The sequence below is a fragment of the Geotrypetes seraphini genome, chromosome 11 (assembly GCF_902459505.1).
Source record: "Geotrypetes seraphini chromosome 11, aGeoSer1.1, whole genome shotgun sequence".
Taxonomy (NCBI): Eukaryota; Metazoa; Chordata; class Amphibia; order Gymnophiona; family Dermophiidae; genus Geotrypetes; species Geotrypetes seraphini.
In genome coordinates this window covers 71,221,251-71,248,358 of record NC_047094.1, presented here as the reverse complement: position 1 = coordinate 71,248,358, position 27,108 = coordinate 71,221,251, and the positions used below count along the sequence as shown (strand labels likewise).

The window sequence follows — 27,108 nt, the reverse complement described above, 5'->3', positions numbered from 1 at the left end:
AAAAGGAATTTGTCTTTGATTATACTTAACAAATCAACCCTTATTTGTCTGTGCCAGTTAGAATGGCCGATATTTGGTGTGGGCTGGCCCCCTCTGGCTCCCTGGAAGAGGACATAACCCGTCAAGTTTTTATGCATTCGTTTGCTGTCAGCCTATTTTGCATTCCAATTGGAAAATCCTTCACCGTCCTTGCTTCAGACCTTGCCAAATTCTTCCCTTCATCTGATTCCCAAGTCCTGCAGTATCCCGGGTTTTTTATGAGTTCTGTCTGTCCAAATGTATTAGTGAAGTTTAAACTGTCAGTTGTTCACAGCATGAGAGGAGAGTACTTTTCCTTTTGTGCTGATAAGGGCCATGAAGTGTTTAGCACTTCAAATGTGGTTTCTCCTGAAACAGATAAGTGGTTTTGCATTTGAAGTTTTTGGCTATGTTATAAAATGTATATGCATATTCAGAAATGCATATAAACGAAAAATATGATTTCTGGAACTTATATTCCATGCTAAAAAGAAGTTCTTTGTCCAAATTTAGTAGTTATTTGTCTAAATTTAAAAATTCTGAAAAGGACTACATCTGTAATTTGATCTCTTTGATCTTTATGCACTTCTCTCTCTCCTTTGTGAAATTCTGTAGGAAGGGGGAGTAAGTCTCTACTGAGACCCATGTTGATTGTAAAAAAAAATAAAAATGAACAGTGTTTAAACTTGTGAGTACAGTAAAACTTTGGTTTGGGAGCATAATTTGTTCCAGAAGTATGCTTGTAGTCCAGGGCACTCGTGTACAAAAATATACATACTTGTATTGCAAGCCCTTGCTCGTTTGGAACAGTCACTGCATTCCTGCAGCGTCATATAGAGAGGACCCATTGGCTCAGTTGTGAAAATGTGATGCTTCTATACTGTATGTACGTGTATTGCAAGACGTTGCTGGTATAGCAAGTTAAAATTTAATCATTGCTTGTCTTATAGAACACTTGCAAACCAAGTTATTTGCAATCCAAAGTTTTACTGTATATTCCAATCTTTGTTTTGTATTTCTGTATATAAAAATGTAAGTTTAGGTATAACAATGTAATTTTTAGGAATGCTTTTGTATTGAAGTAAATATTTTTGCCAGTCAGCTGATAGTGAAGGGACTGCTGCTTTAGAGAGCGCTTGTGTCAGACTACCCTGCTTAGTGGGTGGATCCAGAACTGCATTTAACTTAATTTTTACAAGTCAGCTCTTTGGGATAGGAACCTGATATAGAATAGGGATTGAGAACAATTCCTATGTGTTAGTAGACATCTTAAGTTCAATTATTTTGTACCTTCTCTAATCTTTTGTAAACCACATAGCTCTTCACGGTATTGCGGTATATAAACTGTTATTATTATTATTATTTATCTGAGTCTTTCAGATAGAGGATCTGCCTTTTAAATTTTCCTGTGGCCATATTTCCACTGATTCCAAGTATGCCTTCCTCGTGTCACCTACCTTGGCTTTCAAATCTCCCAGGGTACCAGGTCCCTTCCTACACCCGTGTCCAGGCTGTCTGTAGTCTCCCTGTCCCTGATAACTGCAAGGCTCTGAGCACCTTTCTCAGTATTGCAGGATACTGTCCCATCTGGATCCCTGATTTCTCTACTATTGCTCGTCCTCTGTATGATTCCACCAAAGGCGCTGACTCAGCCCCTTTTGTCTGGACCCAACTTCAGGAGCGGTCTTTTCGCTGCCTCCAAAAACTTCTGACTCAGGCCCCTGCCTTCTGGCCCTTCTGCCCAAGAAGCTGAGCTTTATGCCCTCACTTCTGCCCTGCGCCACTCTGCCTCTCAGTCTTGCAATATATATATACTGACTCCAAATATGCTTTCCTTAACTTGCATTCCCATAGGGCCATCTGGAAATATCGAGGTTTCATTACAGCTTCCGGCCGCCTGATCCATCATGCTCCCCTCATTCTTGACCTTCTTGAGGTTGTACAACTACCCTCACGTGTTTCTGTTATGCACTGCCATGCTTACAGACGCGTGACGGACCTTGTCTCTCGTGGCAATGCCCTTGCCGACCGCACAGCCCGAGCTGTCAGTTTCTGCCCCTTCCTTCGGCTCCTCTGTTCACCATCATTCCTTTTCTGGATTCCCTTACACCCCAGTACGCTTCTCAGGAACAGACTTGGGCATGCACTATTTTGGGCCAGTCTGTCCTGAAAGGGGGGTGGATACAAAATGCGCCAATTCAAGTGCCAATCCAGACCCACACACTGATACTTCAAACGCAAGTACAGCACCCTCATATTCATTCCTCAACACCTGGCCCTCATGATTGTCAAAAGATGCCATGATTTGGCACACTCTGGAGAACCCGCTATGAAAATTGACTCTCAAGAGACATTTCTTTATCAATCACCTTGATCAGCTAGTCCGGAATATGGTCCGACAGTGTGTTGTCGGTTCTAAAATAAAATTCCCAATCAGATGACTGCCACCTCTTGGATACCAACCTATTGGAACATATCCGATGCAGGTTCTGTCTGTAGATTTTACCCACATGCCCATTTCCCGTTCCCTCAGTCACTTCCTAGTCTTCACAGACACCCTGACTAGATGGGTCAAAGCCTTCCTTACTTGCACTGAACGCGCCAGAGACGTAACCAAACACCTCCTGAATAATTCCGTGCCTTGATCTCCTTGTTTTTATAGGCAGTGACAATGGCCCTGCTTTCATTGCCGATGTTGTCCAACAAATTGCTCAGGCCCTCCAAATTGAATAGAAATTATATGCTGCTTACCATCCTGAGAGCTCTGGTCAGGTCGAAAGAATAAATAGAACTCTTAAGACCCTTCTCACAAAATGAATTGAAAAAACTAATCTGTCCTGACCTGTCCTGCTGCCTTCTGTTCTTTTTCAGATTAGATGCATCCCATCTAAGCCCCATTTGAGCTCATGTCCGGCCGGCCACCACCCATTGTGAACCCAGATCCTGGTTCCTTTGCTACTCTGGGATCAGATATCCTCCAGAGTCAGGTCCAGTCTTTAGCTAAAGCCCTTTAAGAGCTCCACAAATGGGTCCTGGAAAGGGCCCCACTATCGATAGCTACACAAGTCCATGGGTATGTCCCTGTAAATACAGTATGGCTAAAACTTGGAAGTCAGACCCCCTGAAACCTAGGTGGATAGGTCCTTTTACTGTCCTAATTTCTTCTCTTACAGTTGTCAAGGTGTCCGGACATGAAACTTGGTTCCACTACAATACGGATCTTCAGCTGAAGCTTTCTAAGACCTCAAAAGTTCTGAATATTTACCATTGTACTTAGCAGGTGTTCTGAATATAATTCTTTATAAGTGTTTGAGTTTAATTGACTGCCTGTGGTTCACCACTGCTTTTAGCAAGTGTCTTGAGTATAACTGTTTGAAGTTTTCTAAGTTGTGCCTGAAAGAAAAATGAGTTTCCCCTGTTAGTATATATATATCTGATATTTGTGTTGCCCTTACTTATGCTTCTTTCTTCTGTATTTCTTTCCTATTGTACTTAACAAGTGCAGCCCCTTTGCCTGATGTTTGTTTGCATGAAGGAGTTAAGTACAGAAAGTGTCAAACATCAGAGAGTATTTTCTGTTTCCAACCTACTGGTGATGAAGTTTAAAAGTGGACGGAAATCTGCATTGATGATGTTGAGGGTCCACTTATCAACTAGACTCTTATTGTAGACCCCACTCGCCCGGTGTCTTTGTATTGTGATACATGTGTGTTATTTGATGTTTCTCAAGGTCATGGTACTACCCCTAATTCAGTTTTGTGTGGCTCCCTAGATTGACAGCGTTATTATACCAAATGTGCTAAGTATATAGGTCTGTATAACCTGATGCCTTTAAGAACTGCCCTTATGAGGAAACCTTCACTAATGGTGGAGCCTGTCCTTTATGAGAAAGAATACCCCGTCTGCCTCCCTTACTATAGGTCCTAGCTCCGGCCCCTTGTGTACTACAGGCTACTGTAATCCCATGGTTTTCACTCTCACTGACCCACATAACTGGAATGCCAATGTCCAAATCCAGAAGGCCAGAGACCGTATGGTATTGTATATTGATGGTAAAAGGTGAGACTAAGGTACTGATGTATATGTCCAAATTGTATCCCACTGATGTGCTCCTGTCTATCACTCTGTGGTGTTTCCCCAGTTTTATGAAATTATGAAAGAAGATACTAATATCCTGTAATCACTAGAAATCTGTTTATATAGTTTGCTGAAACTATAGGTCAGACTCTTAATGTTAGCAATTATTTTGTATGAGGAGGGACTGGTATGGGAGAACAGTGGCTATGGGAGGCAATGCAGCTGGACATGTTAAACCTGACTTCACAGACCCTCACTTTTACGTCAGGTCCACAACCTTCACGATGGGCCTTGTGAACCTCCATTGTTGCTTCCCACTGTCTTCAGCGCCCTTCAGACACTGCTTAATGGAACTTCCTATGAATGATGGTCAGCTCCTGATAGTTGATACTGGCTCTGTGATCTGTTTGCCTACTCTTGATTGCCTGCTAACTGGACTGGTACATGTGTACTTTGCATGATCCATCCCAGCTTCTTCCTGTTACCACTAGCCGATGGTGAACACCTGGGAGCCCCTGTATTCAACACCAGAGGTCGCCAAAAGCAGTCTACTTCCACCAATTCCCTTAAAATAGGTGAATGGGGTGATGACTGGCCTGCAGAACGGATCATTGCTGCTTATGGACCTGCCACATGGACCGAGGATGACACCTGGGGCTATCGGACCCCAATCTATATGCTGAACTGCATTATTTGTCTATAAGCTGTACTTGAACTGATAACCAATGACACCTCACGAGCTTTGAGTACCATTGGCAGAGAGAATGCTAAAATGTGCACTGCTATTTATCAGAATCGTCTAGCTTTGGACTATTTACTAGCTGCTGTGCCTGTGATAAATTCAACCTCTCCAACTGCTGCCTTGAACTTGAGTAAAATGATCGAGGACATTGTGGATCGTATCACCAAACTGGCTCATGTTCCCTGACGTGACCTTACTGCAGACTGGATCTCTGGTACCTTCAGCTCCTGGTTGCCCTCTGGTTCAGCATTGAAGATCATCTTGCTGGTTGCTGCCCTGTCTTCTCTGCTCCTTTGCTGCCTGCCCTGTATGGTCCCCATAGCCATAAAGCTGCTCCACTGAACTATGGACTCTGCTGTCAAACGTTCCACTGCTGCATTGGCCCTCTCCCAGTATCGTCCCTTACCCACTGGGAACCCCGACTTTCCTGACCCCTAACTTTATTTTGTCAGGCTTGGCTCCTTAGGTACGCCAGCCTGAAAGGGGGGAATGTAGGGTCATGAAATAGTTAACTGTTGTTTAAAATATTGCTCTGGCCTACATAGCTGAAAACAGTGTATAATCTGTTGACTGCATCTGCCTAAAATGTATGTCCCTACCTTACCACATTGTAAGCTGAATAGATAAGAGTTTGAGCCATGATGTACCCTGCCCTTCTGTACATTTAACTGTAAGAGTTAGATAGGTGTCCTGCTAGTGACCTGCTAGTGTGAGCTTAGAACCAATGAGTGTTAAGAAAAGTAACACGTGAAAAGCTTTTTCTAGAATTCAGTTGTATAGCCAGAAAAATGAATAAATATCTCTGTAACTTCCTGGTTTCGGCACTTCTGAGCCAGCTTGAAGCTCAGGGGTCCAACATGCATGCTGTGAATAAATTTCTTTTACTTTCTTCACGTCTCTGACTTTGTGTGTCCAAGTGACCTTTCACCAGTACATACCCCTGCGGCACTCCACCTTTTACTCTCCTCCATTGAGAAAAGTGACCATTTAACCCTACCATCTGTTTTCTACCGATAACCAATTCCTAATCAACAATTGAACTTTGCCACCTATCCCATGACACTTTAATTTTCTCAGGAGCCTCTCATGAGGAACTTTATCAAAAATTTTCTGAAAATCTAGATACACTATATCAACCAGCTCACCATTATCTACATGTTTATTCACACCTTCAAAGAAGTTAAATAAATTGTTGAGGCAAGATCTCCCTAGGCTGAATCTATGCTGACTCCATCTCATTAAATCATGTTTGTCTACATGTTCCACAATTTTAATTTTATAATTGTATCTACCATTTTGCCCGGCACTGAAGTGAGGCTTACCAGTCTGTAATTTCCCGGATCTACCCTGGAGCCCTTTTTAAATATTGGCATAACATTGCCCACCCTCCAATCTTCAGGTACTTCAGGCGATTTTAGCAACAATTACAGATCACTAACAGCAGGTCAGCAATTTCATGTTTGAGTTATTTTAGTACCCTGGGATGTAAACCATCCGGTCCAGGTGATTTATCACTTTTTAACTTGTCGATTTGGCTTAGTACATTTTCCAGATTCACCAAAATTTCTTTCAGTTCTTCCACATCATTACTCTTGAAAACCATTTCCAGTTCAGGTAGATCTCTTACATCAGGGGTGCCCAATACGTCGATCGCGATCGACCGGTAGCTCAGGAAGGCAACGTGAGTCGATCACAGAGCCCATCCCAGGCTCCGTGATAGACTCGCGTTGCCTTCAAAATCTACCGGCCAATCAGCCTTCCTCTCCCCGATTGCCTGGTGAAAAGACAGCTTCCCTCCCTTCCACTCACTCACTGCCCTCTTGCCCACAAGCAAATTGAACTCAGGCTGTGGGGCTTTAACACTGCGTGCGCTGGCTTCCCTTCTTCGAAACAGGAAGTTATGTCATTCCTGTTTCAGAAGGGAAGCCGGCGCGCGCAATGTTAGAGCCCGCTCCTCCTGCCTAGGTTCAGTTCCTCTAACAACGCGTGCAAACTCCGGCCTTGGGACGCGACACTCTGGTAGCTGGCTGCAGCCGCAGACGCGTCCCGCATGGCCACAGCGGCAAGTATTTGGACTGCCGAAGGGGCAGGACGCGGCAGCCATGCTCTGAGCATTGCCTTCCCTCCCCCGTGGAACGTTTCCGTTCGTGTCCGCCCCCGAGGAGAGCACCGCCGAACATAAATGTGTGAGTGCTGTTCTCCCCACATATTTTTCTGTCACCTTCTCCCACTCCAGCATCCCCAGAGCCAGAGAAGGCAAGTGGCTGCGTCCGTTCCTTCACTGGGGCTTCTCCAGAAGGCAGGACAAGTAGGGATTCAAAATAAAACAAAAAATATTATAATGCATCTATATTGCTTGGCCACTAGCCGGCAAGTCTGAGAGGCCCAAACCGGACATTATAACTGTGGGATGATGCCGCCCTTTATCTCCAGCCTGTCTACCAAACATGGAGGCGGCAGCAGACGCACAGTAAATGCCACGGGCTTCCAAGAGAAGGGAAGGAAAAGAGAAACCAGACCATGGAAGGAGAGAGAAGGGAAGGAGACAGATGCCAGACCAGGGACAAGGAAGGAGAGAAAATGCCAGATAATGGAGGGGGGAGGGAGAGATAGAAGAGAAGGAGAGGAAAAAGATATCTGGGCATGGGGGGAGGGACGGGAAATTAAGAAGACAGATGCCAGACCAGAGAGAAAGGAAGGAGAGGAGATGCCAGAGCATGGCAGGGGAGGAAGAGATAGAAGAAAAGGAGAGAGATGCCAGGCCATGGGGTTGAGTAGGAAGGAAAGGAGGCATGAAGAGAGAGAGAAAGAAAGGGCAGGGAGAGAGCAAGAAAAAGTTTAGGGAGGGAATGAGGTCTGGAGGAGAAGAAGCATACAGGCTGAAAGAAGGGAAGAAATATTGGATGCACAGTCAGAAGAAGAAAGTGCAACCAGAGACTCACGAAATCACCAGACAACAAGGTAGGAAAAATGATTTTATTTTAAATTTAGTGATCAAAATGTGTCTGAATTTATATCTGCTGTCTATATTTTGCACTATGGCCCCCCTTTTAATAAACCACAATAGCGGATTTTAGCGCAGGGAGCCAATGAGCATCGAGAGCAGCGCTGGGCATTCAGCGCAGCTCCCTGCGCTAAAAACTGCTATTGTGGTTTAGTAAAAAGGGAAGGGAGGTATATTTGTCTATTTTTGTATGGTTGTTACTGAGGTGACAGTGCATAGAGTCATCTGCCTTGACCTCTTTGAAAAAAACCCGGAATAGGAATGATAATTAACATTTTCTCAGCTTACAGTGTGCTTTGTTTTTATTTTTTTAATTTTATTGTTGGTAGATCATTTTGCCTTGGTCATTTTAAAAGTAGCTCGCAAGCCCAAAAAGTGTGGGCACCCCTGTCTTACATCTTCTACCATAAAGACAGAAGCAAAGAATTAATTCAGTCTTTCTGCTATGGCCTTATCCTCCCTGAGCACCCCTTTTGCTTCTTGATCATCCAACGGTCCCACAGATTCCCTCACAGGTTTTCTGCTTCTGATGTACCTAAAAAAATTGCTATGAATTTTGGCCTCTTTTGCAAGTTTCTCTTCATATTCTTTCTTAGCTGTTTTTATCAATGCTTTGCATCTAACTTGTCAGTGCTTATGTTTCTTCTTATTTTCTTCATTCGGATCCTTTTTCCATTTTTTTAAAGGATGTTTTTTTGGCTCTAATAGCCTCTTTCACTTCAACTTTTAACCTTGCCATCTCTCGTTTCCTCTTCTTTCCACCTTTGCTGATACGTGGAATACATCTGGTTTGGGCTTCCACGATGGTATTTTTAAATAACATCCACACCTTGTTTACAGTCCTAACCTTTGTAACTGATCCTTTTAGTTTATTTTAAACCAGTATGTCTAGATAGTTATTTGGTAGGGGTGGGGGAAAATAGTTGTACATTAATGTCTATAAGTTTAATGTGCATTTCGTGTAAACTTATGCATATTGAAATTGTTTGTTTGCACTATGGTAGTTTGGAAATTTAATAAAGATTTAAAAAAAAATTTTTTTAATAGGTATATATTAAAAAGGGATAAATACACCAACACAAAGTACATAAAAATAATGACTAGATATAGAGGAGAGGATAGAGAAAAGTACAATTTTTTTTTTTTTAAAAAGGGCCACACGAATGGGAGGGAGTAAACCAAATGATGCTTGCTTGCTGATAATGGTTAAATCCTCTTAGAAACTGTAAGCATCCTCAAACATACATGTTTTAAGATTTGATTTAAATTTTGGTAAAGAGGTTTCTTGTCTAAGATGGCTAAGGAGAGCATTTCATAATGTAGGTGGAATTACAGAAAAAATGATTTTATGTGTGATGTCGTAAACAATATGACGAATTGATGGAATTGAAAGGAGATTTTGTTGAGTGGAACGAAGTGATCTGCAAGTAGCGTAGGGAAGTAATAATCTATCAATAAAGGCCAGCGAGTGCTCTAGTTTTGTTTTGAAAGTGAGGAGAAAGATTTTGAAACTGATATGGTGAGATATGGGCAGACAATGAGTGTTTTTAAGAGTGGAGTGACATGACCACATTTTTTGGCCTTGTATATAATTTTTGCAGCTGAATTTTGTATAAGTTGGAGTCATCTAATTTCTTTTTGGGTTATACCTTATTAAAAATAATTACAATAGTCTAGATGAGAAATAACTAGTGAGTGAATAAGGATGTTGACAGATTTTTGTTCTAAGAGACCCAAGATAGAGTAGAAACATGTTTTGGACCATGAACTTATTTGTTGATGGTAAGTAAGTTTATCATCTAGAATTACACCAAGTAATTTAATGGCAGTGGCGTACCAAGGGGGGGGGGGGGGGGGGGGGCGGTCCGCCCCGGGTGCCAGCCCTGAAGGGGTGCTCCCGGCCTTGCCGTTCAGTCCCCCCACACCCCCGAAGGACCGCTCGCCCCACTGACCTTCCTGCACCACCTGTGAAGCAGCAAGCAGCAGGATCGCGAGGTCAGCCATCCCTGAGCTGCTTAGGCGCTGCTTCCTGCGCCGCGGTCCCGCCCCTCCTCTGACGTCAGAGGAAGGGCGGGAACGCGGCGCAGGAAGCAGTGCCTAAGCAGCGCAGGGATAGCTGACGTCGCGATCCTGCTGCGGCTGCTTCATAAGTGGTGCAGGAAGGTCAGTGGGGCGAGTGGTCCTTCGGGGGTGGTGGGGACTGAACGGCAAGGCCGGGAGCATAGGTAGTGCTGCTTCATAGGTGGTGCGGGGAGGCCAGGGGGGTGAGCGGTCCTTCAGGGTGGGGCGGGTGGGCAGGCAGGCAGGCATTCAAGGGGGAGGGGGGTGACAGGCAGGCAGGCCTTCAAGGGGGGGGGACAGGCCTTCGGGGGGGTGTGCAGACCTTCAAGGGGGGGGCAGGCAGGCCTTCAAGGGGGGGGCAGGCAGGCCTTCAAGGGGGGGGCAGGCAGGCCTTCAAGGGGGGACAGGTCTACAAGGGGGGACAGGTCTACAAGGGGGTGGGCAGGCCTACAAGGGGGTGGGACAGGCCTTCAGGGGGGGTGCAGGCCTTCAGGGGGGGTGCAGGCCTTCAAGGGGGGGACAGGCCTTCAAGGGGGGGACAGGCAGGCAGGCCTACAAGGGGGGGGACAGGCCTTCAGGGGGGTGCAGGCCTTTGGGGGGGGTGCAGACCTTCAAGGGGGGGGACAGGCCTTCAAGGGGGGGACAGGCAGGCAGGTCTTCAAGGTGGGGGGACAGGCCTACAAGGGGGAGGGACAGGCCTTCAAGGGGGGGACAGGCCTACAAGGGGGTGGGAGAGGCCTTCAAGGGGGGTACAGGCCTTCAAGGGGGGACAGGCAGACCTTTAAGGGGGGACAGGCCTTTGGGGGGGACCCTGGTTTAGAAGTACACGGAGGGAAGGGGGTGTTCAAAGAGACGTGCATATGTCAAACTTTGGGGGGGGGGATGAAGAAATAATGGGTCTGAAAATAGAGGAGAGGGAGATAAATGATGGACCATGAGATTTAGGGAGGGAAGGAACTGAAAGGGAGAGAAATTGGACACAAGGGATGGTGTGGAGGAGGGATAGAGATACTGGATAGGAGGGTAATTGGGAAAAGAAAGGAAGAGATGGTGGACTCTGGGGTGGTGGGGAAGGAGGGAGAGATGCCGGATGAAAGGGTAGTTAAGAAAAGGTGGATCTGTGGAGGGAGATGAAAAAAAGGAAAGATACCAGACTTCCTGGGGAGGGAAGGGAAATGGAAAGGGAGGACAGAGTTGGCAGATAGATGGTTAGCACGCAGAAAGAAGAAAGATGGAGACCCTGGCAAGCAAGTTATCAGAAGAAAACCAGAGCCTTGGACCAACAAGATTTGAAATATAACCAGACAACAAAAGGTAGAAAAATTAATTTTATTTTCTGTTTTGTGATTATAATATGTCAGATTTGAAATGTGTATCCTGACAGAGCTGGTGTTGGACTGCAAACGTGAGCTAGGATTTAACAGAGAGAGGAAAAGTCCTTTTTGTTTCTTTATTTTATTTACACCACAGCGCCAGTGTGGTTAGGAGAAGCCAAAGGGGGTGAAAAAGCTATAAAACCCACCAGGAGTTTTGAAAAAAATCACCCAACTGGGCAGGAAAATCGAATTGAAAAACCAATTCAATAGGATGAATCGAATCGAAATTTTTTTTCCTGAATCTGGCAGCATTAGTTTGCGCTACTGTCTTAGACTTTAGGACCTGGGATTGGGGAGAGATGGCATCCTCAGTACTTTATAATGCAAGTAAAACGAGGATTTGGTCAGACTTTTGAAGGGTCTGCAGAAAAAAAATATTGTATAGGCCGGGGACATGAAACAGCAGGAAATGGGAACTTTTCTTCCTTCTATTTTTGTGAATGGAAAGGCTGAGGATGTCAGAGAGTTCAGTTAAAATATGTGCTTTATAAGAAAATATAATAATGTGTTTTATAAAGTTTATAGCATAGCTGGCCTACCCAGTGAGGTGACCTTTGCACATTTTTGCACTATATGGTGGGTGTATGAGGAGATTCACATTTCCTGCACAGCTAAGTCCATGTGAAGTTACCTTGTACTGTATTTGACATCTAGCAAGGTCTCTGTTTGAAAGGAAAGATCTAAACTTAAAAATGAAGTGGCCAGAAGTTATGGTAAAAGCAGATAGTGTAGCTGGTTTTAAGAAAGATTTGGACAAATTCCTGGAGGAAAAGTCCATAATCTGTTATTAAGACATGGGGGAAGTGTCTGCTTGCCCTGGATCGGTAGCATGGAATGTTGCTACTCTTTGGGTTTTGACCAGGTATTAGTATCCTGGATTGGCTACCATGAGAATGGGCTACTGGGCATGATGGACCATTGGTCTGACCCAGTTAGGCTATTCTTATGTTATGTTCTCATCTGTAGGGGCCTTTGTTTTCACTTCTTATTTTAATGTATTTTTTTTCTGGGAACTTATCAGTGTTTTTTATAATGGGAACAAAAATGGAAGAGAATTAATGTGTGTGGGATGAGGGGGTAACTAATTTCTTCAGCTAAATAATTCAATCCACTTCAAACAGACATAGGAGAACTCACGCACCATTCACACACCCTCCAACCAAAAACGTCAAAAGAAAAAAACTGTTCGACAACCTCCTAGCCATTCGAGCTGCAACACTCGACCCCCAACCCTACAACCAATTGACATCGACCACATACTGCAAAACCTTCAAAAAGAAATAAAAACCCTTCTATTCAAAAAACACATAAAACCGAACTAACACAATCAGAACTGTCCCAAGCATCACCTGCAACTACTCCATATGTACTTCTGATGTCATGACAATTCAGACATAATTTATGTTATGTTATGTTTGGAATATAAGAAAATTTTCACTGCCTGTTTCTATTCTGACCATTTATTCCATTTCATGGCCATTACAAAAAATATTTTTTTACATGGGGGGGGGGGTGTCAAAAAAATGATGGGCCCCGGGTGCCACATACCCTAGGTACGCCACTGTTTAATGGTAGTATCTATTTTAAGTGGTGTTGATCTTATGCAGATAGGAGTCTTTAAGTTTCCTTTTTCATTGCAAGGAAAAAGCATGCCTTTAGTTTTGGAGATATTCAGTGAGAGCATATTATTGTTAAACCATTAGCTAATTTTGTCCAATTTTTGATTGATTTCTGGGATTTCTCCTGAATTAAGCTTTTGAATGGGGTGTATGAGTTGTATGTCGCCGGCATAAGCGAAGACTGTGAAACCTACTAATTTGAGCCAGTGTTAATAATGGGGATAGAAACAGATTAAATAGGATTGGTGAAAGTATTGAGCCCAGTGGAACACCAAAGGCTCCTTTTACTAAGCTGTGTTAGGCATTAACGTGCAGAATAGCGCTCGCTACATTGCTGTGCGTGCTAGACGCTAATGCCAGCATTGAGCTGGCGTTAGTTCTAGCCGCATAGCGCGTGGTAATACCCTGCATGTGCTAAAACCGCTAGCGCACCTTAGTAAAAGGAGCCCCAAAACTTTTGGTGTATGGTTTTGATGCGGAGTTTTCAAGATTTACCTTAAACCAATCTAGGACTATTCCCGAAATACCTGTGGTTTGAAGAAGTCTATTTAACAGTAGATAGTGGTCAATAGTATCAAATGCTGCTGTGAGATCTAGAGAGACTAAAAGAGCAGATTTTCTGTTATCTAATTAGTATCTGATCAAGGTAGTGAGACCTAGCAATGAAAGTTCAGTAGAATGATGAGGTCTAAAACCAGTTTGGTTTGGATGCAAAGCATTTGTTTTTTGAGGAAAGACGATAATTAGAAACATAAAAACAAAGAAAATGACGGCACAAAATGGCCATGGCCCATCATGTCTGCCCACTCTAATAACCCACCCCTATCTTCCTCCATGAAGAGATCCCAAAAGCCTACCCCATTTTTTCTTAAAATCTGGCACACTTCTGGCCTCAATTACCTGTAGTGGAAGATCATTCCAGTGATCAACCACCCTTTCGGTGAAGAAGTACTTCCTGGTGTCGCCATGAAATTTCCTACCCCTGATTTTCAACGGATGCCCTCTTGTTGCCGTGGGTCCTATAAGAGAAAAGATATCTTCTTTCACCTCGAAACGGCCCGTGACATATTTGAACGCCTCAATCATGTCTCCCCTCTCTCTGCGTTCCTCGAGTGAATATAGCTGCAACTTACCCAGTCGTTTCTCATACGGAAGATCCTTGAGTCCTGAGACCATCCTGGTGGCCATTCGCTGAACCGACTCGACTCTCAGCACATCTTTTTGGTAAATATGATTTTTTTCTGCGAGTTTGGCTAAGAATGGAAGATTGGCTATTGGCTGATAGCTTGAGCATTTTTCAAGAGGAATATTTGTTTGAGTTTAGGTTGTATAGATGTTTCTTTTCATAATTTAGGCATGATACCTGTAGAAAAACTATGGACAATCATATTGTGGACAAACGTACTGAAAATAGAGAACTAGCATTTTATAAATGTTGGGGGGATTATGTCATGAGAACTACCTGACATTTAAAGTTTGTATAGTCTGTTAAATCTCCGTAAGTGACAGTTTTATGAAAGCTGAAAAAGTGTTAAATGATAAGTGTGAGCGTTTGAGTGGTGAATTAGGAGATTGTATTGCAGTTATTGCGCACAATTTTTATTTTATTTTTAAAAGTAGTTTGCCAGATCTTAAGCTAGGAGGATAGAAGCATCGATTAATTTTTGATTATCTTGTGATGTGAGTGATCTAACTATTGCAGAAAGGACTGAAGTATTGTTAGCATTAGCAATACGTTTGGAATAATATATATATTTTCTTCTTATATTAAGATTTTGTAGAGGGATGTTTTTTCTTTGTAGTGGTTCAATGCTGAGAGGGAATGGTGACATCTCCACCGTATCTCTGAAGAACACAACTGTTGTCGAAGTAATAGGAGTTCTGATGTGTACCAAGGTTTCTTTTTGAATGATGTAGAAGACTTGTGATGTTCTAAAGGTGCAATTTTGTCTATCAAGACTTGCATTGTTTCTGTCCAAAGGTTTGTTTGGTCTTCAATTGTTAATGTTGCTAATTCATCTAGAAGAAGTTTAAAATAATATTTGATTATAGAGGTATTTATTTTACTGAGATCTCTAAAAGAATAATCCTTGTTGGTGGTTGAAAGATTGTTGAAGGGTATTTTGAGGGGAAAAACAATCAAAGAATGGTCTGTCCATGGAAGAGAGAGGTTGTGTTTCAATTTAAACAGTTGGGTAAGAGACATGGGAATAAAGACCATATCTAATGTATGCCCTGCGGAATGCTTAGGGCTGGTAATTAATGGGGATAAAGAGAGGTCGGATGTAAGAGTAAAAACATCGGCTGTATGGGAATTCTTTAAATCATAGAAGAGGATGTTAAAATCACCTAGAATTGGGTTATTAGTTGAGATACAGAAGTCAAAGATGGATGATTGTAGATACATAAGGAAGTCTTTTTTGACTGGAGGAGAGAAATATAGGAGGAAATTAAATGTTGGAGAGTTGGATAGTGTACATTGAAGAAACTCATGATGACGATTGTTGAAAGTTGTTTCAAATTTAAGAGCTAGCGATGAATTATAGATAATCACAATGCCACCACCTTTCTGGCCATGTGGTTTTGAAGCTGGAAAAAGTAACCTGGGGGACATGCTTGGGACAAATAGGCTTATTCTCCCTCAGATAGCCAAGTTTCTGTAAGACAGAGGATGTGAAGTTGAATTTGGATAATGAGGTCTTTAGTCCAAAAGATATCCATTGTTTGATGGAGCAGGAGGGTGCACTAGAGAATTAAAAGACATCAAAGCAATTGGTTGAAGACATCTTGTATTAAATATTGGTTTTGTATAAGGATTTTTGGGGTCTGTACATCGACCCCAGTAAATAGGGATTTGAGATTCTAGTGTCAGAGGTAGTGTAATAGGGTAAACTGGCATTGGAGAAGTAATGTAGAGTGATTAACTGCGCTCTCAGCTTGCGCATGGTGGACCATTTTAAGGAGCACTGAATTAAGTGTGCCGCAAAAGGAAGCTAAATTTGGCAGCTAAAATTTAATGCTAAGAAATGTAAGGTCATGCATTTGGGCTGCAAAAACCCGAGGAAATTGTACAATTCAGAGGGTGAAGAACTTATGTGCATGACAGAAGAGCGGGACTTGGGTGTGATTATATGTGATGATCTTAAGGTGGCCAAACAGTTTGAAAAGGTGACTTCAAAAGCTAGAAGGATGCTAGGTTGCATAGGGAGAGGTATGGCCAGTAGGAAAAAGGAGGTATTGATGCCCCTGTATAAGACTTTGGTGAGACCTCATTTAGAATATTGTGTACAATTCTGGAGGCTGCACTTTCAAAAAGATATAAAAAGGATGGAGTCGGTCCAGAGGAAGGCTACTAAAATGGTATGTGATCTTCATAATAAGGTGTATGGGGGCAGACTTAAAGATCTCAATCTGTATACTTTGGAGGAAAAGTGGAATAGGGGAGATATGATAGAGACGTTTAAATACCTACGTAATGTAAATGCACATTAGTCGAGCCTCTTTCATTTAAAAGGAAACTCTGCAATGAGAGGGCACTGCATGAAGTTAAGAGGTGATAGGCTCTAGAGCAGGGGTGCCCACACTTTTTGGGCTTGCGAGCTACTTTTAAAATGACCAAGTCAAAATGATCTACCAACAATAAAATTTAAAAAAAACACAACGCACACTGTACGCATAGAAAATGTTAATTATCATTCCTATTCCAGGGTTTTTCAAAGAGGTCAAAGCAGATGACTCTATGCACTATCACCTCAGTAACAACCATACAAAAATAGACAAATATATCCCCCTCCCTTTTTACTAAACCACCATAGCAGTTTTTAGAGCGCAGGGAGCTGCGCTGAATGCCCAGCATTGCTCTCGACGCTCATAGGCTCCCTGCGCTAAAAAACTCTATTGTGGTTTAGTAAAAGGGGACCTTAGTGTAAAATATAGACAGCAGATATAAATTCAGACACATTTTGATCACTAAATTTAAAATAAAATCATTTTTCCTACCTTGTCTGGTGATTTCATGAGTCTCTGGTTTCACTTTCTTCTTCTGACTGTGCATCCAATCTTTCTTCCCTTCTTTTAGCTTGTATGCTTCCTCTCCTCCAGACCTCGTTTCCTCCCCCAACTTTTCCTTCCTCTCTCCCTGCCCTTTCTTTCTCTCTGCCTCCCTTTCTTTTTTTTCTGTTTCTCTTCTTTCCTTCTGTCTCCCTGCCTGCCCTTTTTCTTTCTTTCTCCCTGCCCTCCCCCAAGCCACTGCCACTGCCATCGGGGATCAGGACCCAAACCACCACCAATAACAGGCCCGAAAGCCGACGCCGCCCCAAGCTCTCCCTGCTTCGGCAGACCAGCATTCCTCTCCCCGACGTCAATTCTGCCGTCGGGGAGAGGAAGGTTGATTGGCCCAAGATCGCGATCGACCTATTGGGGGAAATGCTGCCGGGTCCTGCCTTCGCGGAAAGAGAAAGTAGGCAGGACCCGGCAGCAAGAAGAGCAAATGCTTCACTAACCTGTCTCCCGCCTTAGCCCATAGCGAACGCTTGCTTCAGGGCTCTCAACATGTGCGTGCCGGCTTCCCTTCTCCCCCCCCCCGGATATAACTTCCAGTTTCGGAGGGAAGAGAAGGGAAGCCGGCACGCACACGTTAGAGCCACGGAGCATAAGTTCGCTACTTGCTGAAATCTCCAGGCCGGTTTTTTTTTTAATGTTCAGCAGTGGCGGCAGCAGCAGATGACAGCTGGGCGGACCGCTCAGCTAAAAGGCCCTAGAGAGAACACTGGAGAGGAAGGCTGATCGGCCCGGTAGATCAGGACGGCAGCACGAGTCTATCACGGAGCTCGGGATGGGTTCCGCGATCGACTCGCGTTTCCTTCCTGAGCTACTGGTCGATCGCGATCGACGTGTTGGGCACCCCTGCTCTAGAGTAATCTAAGGAAATACTTTTTTATAGAAAGGGTGGTAGATGCGTGGAACAGTCTCCCAGAAGAGGTGGTGGAAATAGAGACTGTGTCTGAATTCAAAAGGGCCTGGGATAGGCATGTGGGATCTCTCGGAGAGAGAAAGAGATAATGGTTATTGTGGATGGGCAGACTAGATGGACCATTTGGCCTTTATCTTCCATCATGTTTTTATGTAAATTTAAAGGAGTTACTGGTCAATTTCGGCAACGTTCTTCTGATCAGTAAGCTGACTGGAGCCTAGAAGACGAGCAGGGAAAATAAGAAAAAACTAGCAAGGGGAAAAATGAAAGGAAAGAAGAAAAAAAAAAAAAGGATAAGTCTTCCATTCTGTTACATCCATGATAGATGATGTACCAGAGCAATAGCAACATCTAGGGTAGGACAGAAGAGCTTGCCCACAATACTGAAGCCCGAAAGGTGGTGTCTGATCAAGCAGCCACATCTACTCCGCCAAGACAATCAGCACTAGGAACACTGCCTTGACTAAAAGGTCCAGAAGGAATGCATCCTTAAGCGGCTCAAAGGGGAGATTCATTATTTATTTCAATTATTATCCCGTCCTCCCAGAAGCTCAGAACAGGTTACAAGCCAACATTCACAATAGAAAACATTTTGGACAGTACAAGACTATAAAGCAACTGAAGTACAGGAGAGTGCAGAAAGGAGGGAGAATATAAGGGTCAAGAGGTAGTTTGCAGTTAGAATTTCAGTTGAAGAGGTGGGTCTTTACTGCTTTCCGGAAGGTCATCAGAAAGTTCTGTAGTCTGATTTGTGGGGGGAGTTGGTTCAAGAGATGGGGGATGAAGTCTCTTCAACATCATATTAAGGTTGCACATAGGAAAGGACTGCCATGGTGGTGGCCTCAAGCAGAGCGTACCCCTTAGAAATCTGGTCACATCCAGATGAGCTTTACCTATGGATTTCTCACACAGGTATCTTGTTATATAATCAAACCCTAAGAGGTCAATTTTGAAAGACTCTAGATACCTGACTTTCAGAAAGATTACTGATTATCGGGGATATTAATCTCCACCTTGACGACATCACCTGCAAGGACGCGTCTGAATTTAACAACTTCCTCTCCTCTCTAGGTTTTTCCCCCCCTGCTCCCTCCCCAACCCATGAAAAAGGGCACAAACTAGATTTCATCAGTTTCCTCGATCTTACCTCTTACAAAACTTCAGTCGATGACGCTCGCTGGGAACACGTCCCTTGGTCAGACCACTTCTTAGGGGTTTTCTCTCTCCCCATTTTCATGTCGCATCTTGGGGCCCCTTCCTGTTCCCCCAATTCCATTACCTTCCGCAAAAAAATTACGAGCGATCTGTTCTGGACCAACTTCCTTAAACATCTTCCCTCCGTTCCCAAGCCCACAGATCCAGAAACCAACTGGCACAACTGGATCGCCCTCTCTGAATCCACCTACCACTCTCTTGCTCCATTATCCACTAAAACCATCTCCTACCCCCGTAAGGCCCCCTGGTACCTTCCATCTCACAGAGAACTGAAGCAGAAATGTAGAGCTTTGGAGCGCAAATGGAAAAAATCGAATTCCCCTACAGACAGACAGACCTGGAGGGTCAATATCAAGCTCTACAATACAATATTAAAAAAAGCTAGAACTACTATGGAGATAAGATCTCCAGATCCAACAACCAGAATAGTGCATTGTTTAACATCTGGCGCTCCTTAACCTCTAAAAACGACTCCACCCCACTCCCCTCTTCTCTGTCAGCTGATGTTCTAGTAAAATTCTTCAATGAAAAGGTTACTTCTCTAAGACGCTCCTTCCCGCCTACAATCTCCTACAACTCCCTGGCACCCACCGATTCCATCCCTACACTACCTATCTCCAACCCCATCCCAGCTGACAGATCTTGGTCTGCCTTTGAGCTCGTATCCGAATCGCAGGTCTCTAAACTCTGCCTCAAATTAAAAACTTGCAACTGTACCTTGGACCCATTCCCCATCTACCTGAGAAAATTCCCACACAGGCTATCACATCTCTCACCAAACTTATAAACTCTGCTCTTTTGTCGGGCCTATTCTCTTCTGAAATGGGACACATCGCTTTGACCCCACTACTGAAAAAAATCTGATCTTGACCCCTCCACTCCTTCCAGTTATCGTCCAATAGCAAATATCCTTCTCCTAACCAAGATGCTAGAGTCTATCTTCCCAACTCTCATCCTATTTAGAAAGATTCTCTATTCTCCTTCCTTACCAATATGGATTCAGACCCAATTTCAGCACCGAATCCCTATTGGCCTCACTAATCTCTAAGGTTCAACAACTTCATTCTCGTAATAAGTTCGCTATTCTTCTACAATTTGACCTTTTTGCGGCTTTTGACGTTGTCCATCACGATATTCTAGTTTTCCAACTCTCCGAGATAGGCATCAACTCCACAGTTCTAGATTGGTTCTCAAAATTCTTACGTTCCCGTTCTTACACCGTTTACATGAACAGCACCTCATCCTCCCCTTGGAAACCGACATGTGGAGTCCCACAAGGTTCACCTCTATCTCCTATTCTTTTCAATATCTATATGTCCTCTCTAAAACTCCTCCATCTATCCCCCCTTGAAACACTTTAAACTTATGCTGATGACATCCTTGTCCTCCTCGAGACCGACTCAAACCTCACTAACCTCTCCGAGAACATATCCTCATGTATTTCGAACCTCCAAACCTGTTCAAATGAAATTAAACGAGTCCAAAACAAAACTACTTTAGCTTGGTCCAATATTAGACCATTTACCCACCTCCATTCCACTGTCCTCCGGCCCCTCACTACAGCTTGAGTTCTCAAGCAAAGTTCTGGGCATCATCGTGGATTCCTCACTATCCTTCAATGACCACCTCCACTCCCTGGTAAAAAAATGCTTCTTTAGCCTTCATATGCTGAGGAAAGTGAGATCCTGTTTCCATCAAAAACACTTTGCTGTCCTTGTACAATCCATCATCCTCTCCAGATTAGACTATTGCAACTCTATTTGCTTAAGCCTAACTAAGAAAAGCCTCCTCAGACTCCAGCGGATTCAGAATGCTGCGGCTAAGCTTATTTTCGCAAAAAGTAAATTTGATCACGTCTCACCACTTCTGTCCAAGCTTCACTGGCTTCCAATAATCTCCAGGGTCCACTTCAAATGTGCCTGCCTAACTTTCAAGATCCTTCATGGCATTATTCCTCCCGTTATTCCACTATCTTGGAATTCCTCTAATCCTAATTCTACCAGATCCTCCCAAAAATTAAAACTATCCTTCCCTTCGACAAAAGGTATATCCCATGCTGGAAAACTAGGGACATCCCTCCCCTTTAGAATCACCGAGCTCTGGAACAACCTTACATCCCCTCTCCAAAATTCGAGCTCCTTCCAACTTTTCCGAAAACATCTGAAAACTTGGCTTTTCTCAAAAATGTAACACCTCCCCCCTCTCTGTTGCCCAAAACCCCCCTTTTTCTCCATTATTCTCAACCCACAACCATCCTTTGGAGTTCCATTTTATCTTAGTCCTGTAAACCGTGCCGAGCTCTACGACAGTGGAGAAGATGCGGTATACAAACCTAAGGTTTAGTTTAGTTTAGAAAGAGGAATCTAAACTTTATTTGTGAATTTAAAAATCTGGTAGTCCTGAACTCCTAAGTTTTGAAGCCTTATATCACAAGACTCCTTCAAAAGAAGTTGGGCCAAAACTGAAACTAAGGCAGAGTAATGAAGTAAGTAGTTCAAAAATAATTTCCAGTGTTGGGCATCTACCTTAGGTACTTAATTCAGGCATTCCTATAAGTGACTTAACTTTAGGAACCTCTGCTTAAAGAACCAAAATTTCATGTTGGAGACTTTTTTTTTATTTTTTTCCTGAATATATGTTCCTAACCTTAATGCCTAACTTAAAAACTGCTATTGAGGCACTCAGCCCTATTTGAAAACCAGCCTCTAAGGGCTCCTTTTACAAAGCCGTGATAGCGGTTTAACGCACGTAATAGCGCGCGCTAAATCACTGGACGCACTAGCCGCTACCGCTCCTCTTGAGCAGGCGTTAGTTTTCAGCTAGCGTGTGATTAAAAGTCGCCCTTGTTTTTACTCAGTATTACTGTCTCTTGATTCTAGGGCTAGCAGGTATACCAAATTTATAGCTTACCACCCATGAATAACCACTGTTAGCAGCCTCATCTTCATCTGTTGTTATTCCTTCATAGGGTCCAAAATGAACACCTTTTGGTAACGTTGTTGTCTCATTCCAGATTCCAAGCCCTGCTTGTGGGATATTTGAAGATCTGATGCTCATTCCCAGTGGTAGGGTGAGGGTGGATCTATTTGACGACCCTGGATCAATTTTAGTGTCTTTAATAAACATTGGAGGCCCATGAATCAAACACTGCTCAACAAAAAGTTCCTGGCACTCCTCACAAACTAAAAAGAAGGAACAAAGCAAGAAAACAACAATTACTATATACTTTCTTTTTATATCTATTCACAGCCTCCAAGTTACCCAGTTCCAGAAGGGAGACCTTTTGGTCATTCCTGGTTTTAAACTTAAGTCCTAAAGCAGTGTAATATTTGTAATTCTTAATTCTACCCATTGAATTCAGTGCATCATGTCCCATAATGCATCAACTAGCAATTTTCTGAGGTACAATCGTAATAATTAATAAATATATGTTAAATACGTATTGTAGAATGTAGTTAATAGCAGGGAAACATTCAGGCCATATATACATAAGGTGCTGACATAACATCAACTGTATGAAAAATCATAATAAAACGGAGAAAAATAAACCTCAATTGTGGGAGGTTGGGACTACACAAGTACCCAGCCCTCAACACATCATCACGGGTTTATAAAAAAACTCTGCATACATATAAATAAGTAGATAAATCACTCATTTCCATTCATACAGAATCGTGTTTTTTTTCAAAAGCTTTTTTAAAAAATATAGTGACAGCTGTGAACACGAAATTCCATGTGTTATTTGTGTCAAACACTGAAGACCAGAATCCCAAACTTAACTAAATTAATAGCGAGGGCCACAGCTCAGTTTCATTTATGTAAGTAGTTTTTGGAGGCATGGAGCACAAAATCTTAATTAAGGAAGGAATACACTCATCTGAAGGTGTGAAATTTCAAAAGAGGCTTTCAACTCCTAATCCTGACAGAAAAGGCTTTCTGTTTCGCCTGGAAAGGGCTACTTCAGGGGATATATGCCATCTTGCTTCTTACAATCCAATGGTAGTGAAGCCGGCTCCTCTCAAAATGGTGCTGGGACTGTGAGACGCGCCCGGCTCGAATAAAAACAAAACGAACCGGGCGTCATGACGTCATCACAAAACATGATGCGTGATAGGCTAAACAACGGCATATAACAAAACCACTAAATGATCATAAATTGACAAGTTCAGTGATAATATTCAATTTCAGAAAAAAGGTTGCCATTCGTGTACTGTATTTAGACCCAACGGTTCCAAAGTCTGTAATCTATTGATCCACTGTTGCTCCTTCTGCCACAACACTCTTCTGATATCTCCTCTTCTCTGGGTAAAAGGCAATTTCTCAATTACCCAACATTTCAAGTTTTCAAATTTATGACCAAATTGGATGCAATGAGCAACTATGGGAGCTGTTAATTTACGGGTGTTAAAACAACTTTTATGTTCAGTTATTTTTTGTTGGCCTGTGTTATCTTTCTGTAAATCTTACATTTTTTCATCCACAAAGTAAAATTGCACCTTGCCCCAAAATGCCTAGTGATTCTTTACTTCATACTCTAGCTCCAGCTCAGGAGCACAGACCTTTAAAAAGATACCCCTCTGCTCAACAGAAACCCTGTTTTCCCACTGGGTCTGAAGCTCTCACAGTAAGCAATCCAGACTTGGGTGTGTCTGTGATCATTCGATAGGGACAGAGAAATACTGATAATCTCAAGCTGTACGGTACCCTTACAGTGAAGCATGCTGGATGTTTTTGCTTTTCTGTCTCCATCTGCTGGTCAATGGACAGAACACACAGGTTCTGGACAGGTCTGGTGGAGATAAGGAATTGAATCAAATAAAATAAAGTAAACATTCTGCATGACATAGATAGCAGTGTGGAATGCATAAGGATAGAAATTCCATGTGTGAAGGGAAGAAATATAAAGGTAGGGTTTTACTACCATCCCCTGATACAAAATGAGCAGACAGATGAAGAAATGTTTTCAGAGATTAGGAAAGCTGGACCATTGGGCGATAGTATAATAATGGGTGATTTCAATTACTAGTCCAAATTGGAGGAGCACAATAATCACATAGAGAAAGTAAAGAGCCTGCTCCTAAGAATATATATTGTGACAGGGAAGCTCCTGTCACGTTGAAAACTACTACTAGAACTCCCCAGAATGCAGCACAAGGCTGGATAAAACCAGGCATGGAGTCAGGACAGCTGGCTCAGGCAAAAGAAAGCAAGCCCAGGCAGGTTCCAGCACAGCTGAAGAGCCAATTAAGAAAGGCTCTGCAGACCACTGATTTCCCCTATCACTCCTTTCCTGAAGTCAGGGAGAAACCTGAGGCTAATTTAGAAGGGGGTGGAGTCAGACCCCGGGGTTGGCCTTATAGGAAAGATCAATTTACTACAGAAGGAGGAAGGGAGGAAACGAGAGAAGGAACGAGAGTGAGGAGAGAGGAGAACCAGAAGGAGTGGTTGAGAAGCCAAACTACTCACGTGGGTTCCAGGTCACAGAGGGTGCCTCAAGCCCAGCAGGAACGTAGGGCAAGAAGCCCACACCTAGGGAAAGGTGTTACTGGCCTGGAGAGGTATTGTGACTGGCAACTCAAGTCCCAAAGAGCAGGGCTGGGAAAGTCTCCCCAGAGAAAAGCTGCAGATAGTGTTGCAGACGTACAGAGAGGGGGAGGGGAAGCACAAACAGAAAGAAGTGAAGAAACTTCAAGCCAGAGTTCCCGGGAGTGTGAATGGGAAATGGGCAGCGTGCTAAGTAATGAGATAAGTGAAGAGGGCATGGACCTGGGAGAATATGATGTTTGCATGTCCTAAGTTAAACTCCTGAAGAACGGTCTCCTATTGTTTGTATACCCGCCAGCATGAGCAGTGCGGGCCAAGTTAACAAGGTGCTAATAAAGTGTTAAACAAATGCAGAGAGCTGAGAAGGAAAGGCTGGACGCAAGCCGTGCTCAGCTAACTAGGCTCGTAAAAGGTGAAGACCAGAGTGAGAGCAATCAAGCCTGGCAGGGGCTACGAGCCAAGGAAAGCATTAACTGACTTATACGTTTGCTGGTATTTTACTTGTGATAAGGAAGTACAATCTTGCTCCTTAATAGCACCTGGACTGTAAGAGTATAATGTGGGAGAAGCACTCGAAGCACTGTAACCAACTGAAGTGAATGTTTTATGTTTTTCCTTCTGCTGTTTTATTTTCTTTGAACTTTGGGTTAGTAATAAACCTGATACTATATTCTAAAGAATCCGGTATCCGGGTCTTCCTTCCACTGCCATATAAAAGGCGTATCAAAAATCTTACTTGTGGTCCGGGCTGCAGTTTCCCCCTTACTCAGGGACGGGCCCGGCCACAATATGCATACAAGGGTTCCCGGCAGATGCTGTATACCCTCGGAACCAAAAGGACCCCACCAGTTAGCACAAAACGAGCAACAAGGTCATCAATGAGGGCCAGCGTCATTTCTAAAGCCTTGACTGATTTAAACACTGTGGACTACAGTTGGATTGCTTTGCTGGATTTTGCTACACTCCTGACAAAGAGATCGAGCGAAACTGAGATTTTCGTAGTCTGGTTTACAGGACATTGTGTTCCCATGCGATAGCCTGGATTGAGTCTCTGCATGGATGGATACTGGTGCTCAGCCAGGAAACAGATAAGTCCTTTTTGATACCAACTTCTTTCATATCCACAGTGGGTTACGTCTGTGCTTTGTGATGGGGTTTTCCCGAAGTAAGTTGCCTCTTCTAACCCTAAATTGGGTCAACACTCTTTAGAGGGAGTGGAGTGGGTTTTTTTTTTTCAAACCCATGAAGCCTGAGGTTTTTTCTCCAACCTTCATTGTTGACCTTGTTGCTCGTTTTGTGCTAACTAGTGGGGTCCTTTTGGTTCAGAGGGTATACAACATCTGCCAGGAACCCTTGTATGCATATATATTCTTAGGAGCAGGCTCATTACTTTCTCTACGTGATTTCAATTACCCCAACATTTCTTTGGGGAGTGCTAGGAAGGTAACATTCCTAGAAATCATAAATGACTGCTTCTTGGAGCAACTGGTCTGGGAACTAACAAGAGGGGGAGCTATTTTAGATTTGGTCCTTAGTGGAATGCAAGGCATAGTACAGGAATTAACTGTGTTGGGTCCACTGGGAAACAGTGATTATAATATGATCAAATTTGAGTTGATACTGGAAGAGACGTCGCATAAGAAATCTACTGTAGAGGCATTTAATTTTCAAAAGGGCGACTACGATAAAATAAGGAAAATGGTTAAAAAGAAGCTAAAAGGATCAGTTGCAAAGGTTAAGACTGTAAACCAGGCATGGATGTTATTTAAAAATACTGTCGTGGAAGCCCAGACAAGATGTATTCCACTTATCAGCAAAAGTGGAAAGAAGAGGAAATGAGAGCTGGCAAGGTTAAAAGGTGAAATGAAAGAGGCTATTAGAGGAAAAAAACAACAACAGCCTTTAAAGAATGGAAAAAGAACCTGAATGAAGAAAATAAGAAGAGACACAAGCACTGGCAAGTTAGATGCAAAGCATTGATAAAGAAAGCTAAGAAAGAATGAGGAGAAACTTCAAAAGTGGCCAAAACTCATAACAATTTTTTTAGGTACATCAGAAGCAGAAAACCTTTGAGGGAATCTGTGGGACCGTTGGATGATCAAGGAGCAAAAGGGGCACTCGGGGAGGATAAGGCCATAATAGAGAGACTGAATGAATTCTTTGCTTCGGTCTTTAAGGAAGAAGATGTAAGAGATCTACATGAACCAGAAATGGTTTTCAAGGGTGATGATGCAGAGGAACTGAAAGAAATCTCGGTGAATCTGGAAGATGTACTAAGTTAAAAAGTGATAAATCACCTGGACCAGATGGTATACATCAAAGAGTACTAAAAGAACTCAAACATGAAATTGCTGACCTGCTGTTAGTGATCTGTAACCTGTCGCTAAAATCATCTTTAATACCTGAAGATTGGAGAGTCGCCAATGTTAACGCCGATTTTTAAAAGGATTCCAGGGGAGATCTGGGAAATTACAGACTGG

At 43.1% G+C, this 27,108-nt stretch overlaps 1 protein-coding gene across 1 annotated transcript in view; it reads right to left on the bottom strand.

Annotated features, from left to right (window-relative positions):
* The window catches only part of LOC117345580 (zinc finger protein 850-like), a 249,153-nt gene that overhangs the window by 88,586 nt on the left and 133,459 nt on the right, over positions 1-27,108 (bottom strand). The window contains exon 6 of the mRNA XM_033914425.1: positions 21,995-22,266. Within this exon, the coding sequence (XP_033770316.1) occupies positions 21,995-22,266 (272 nt within the window). The remainder of the gene's footprint in view (positions 1-21,994; positions 22,267-27,108) is intronic.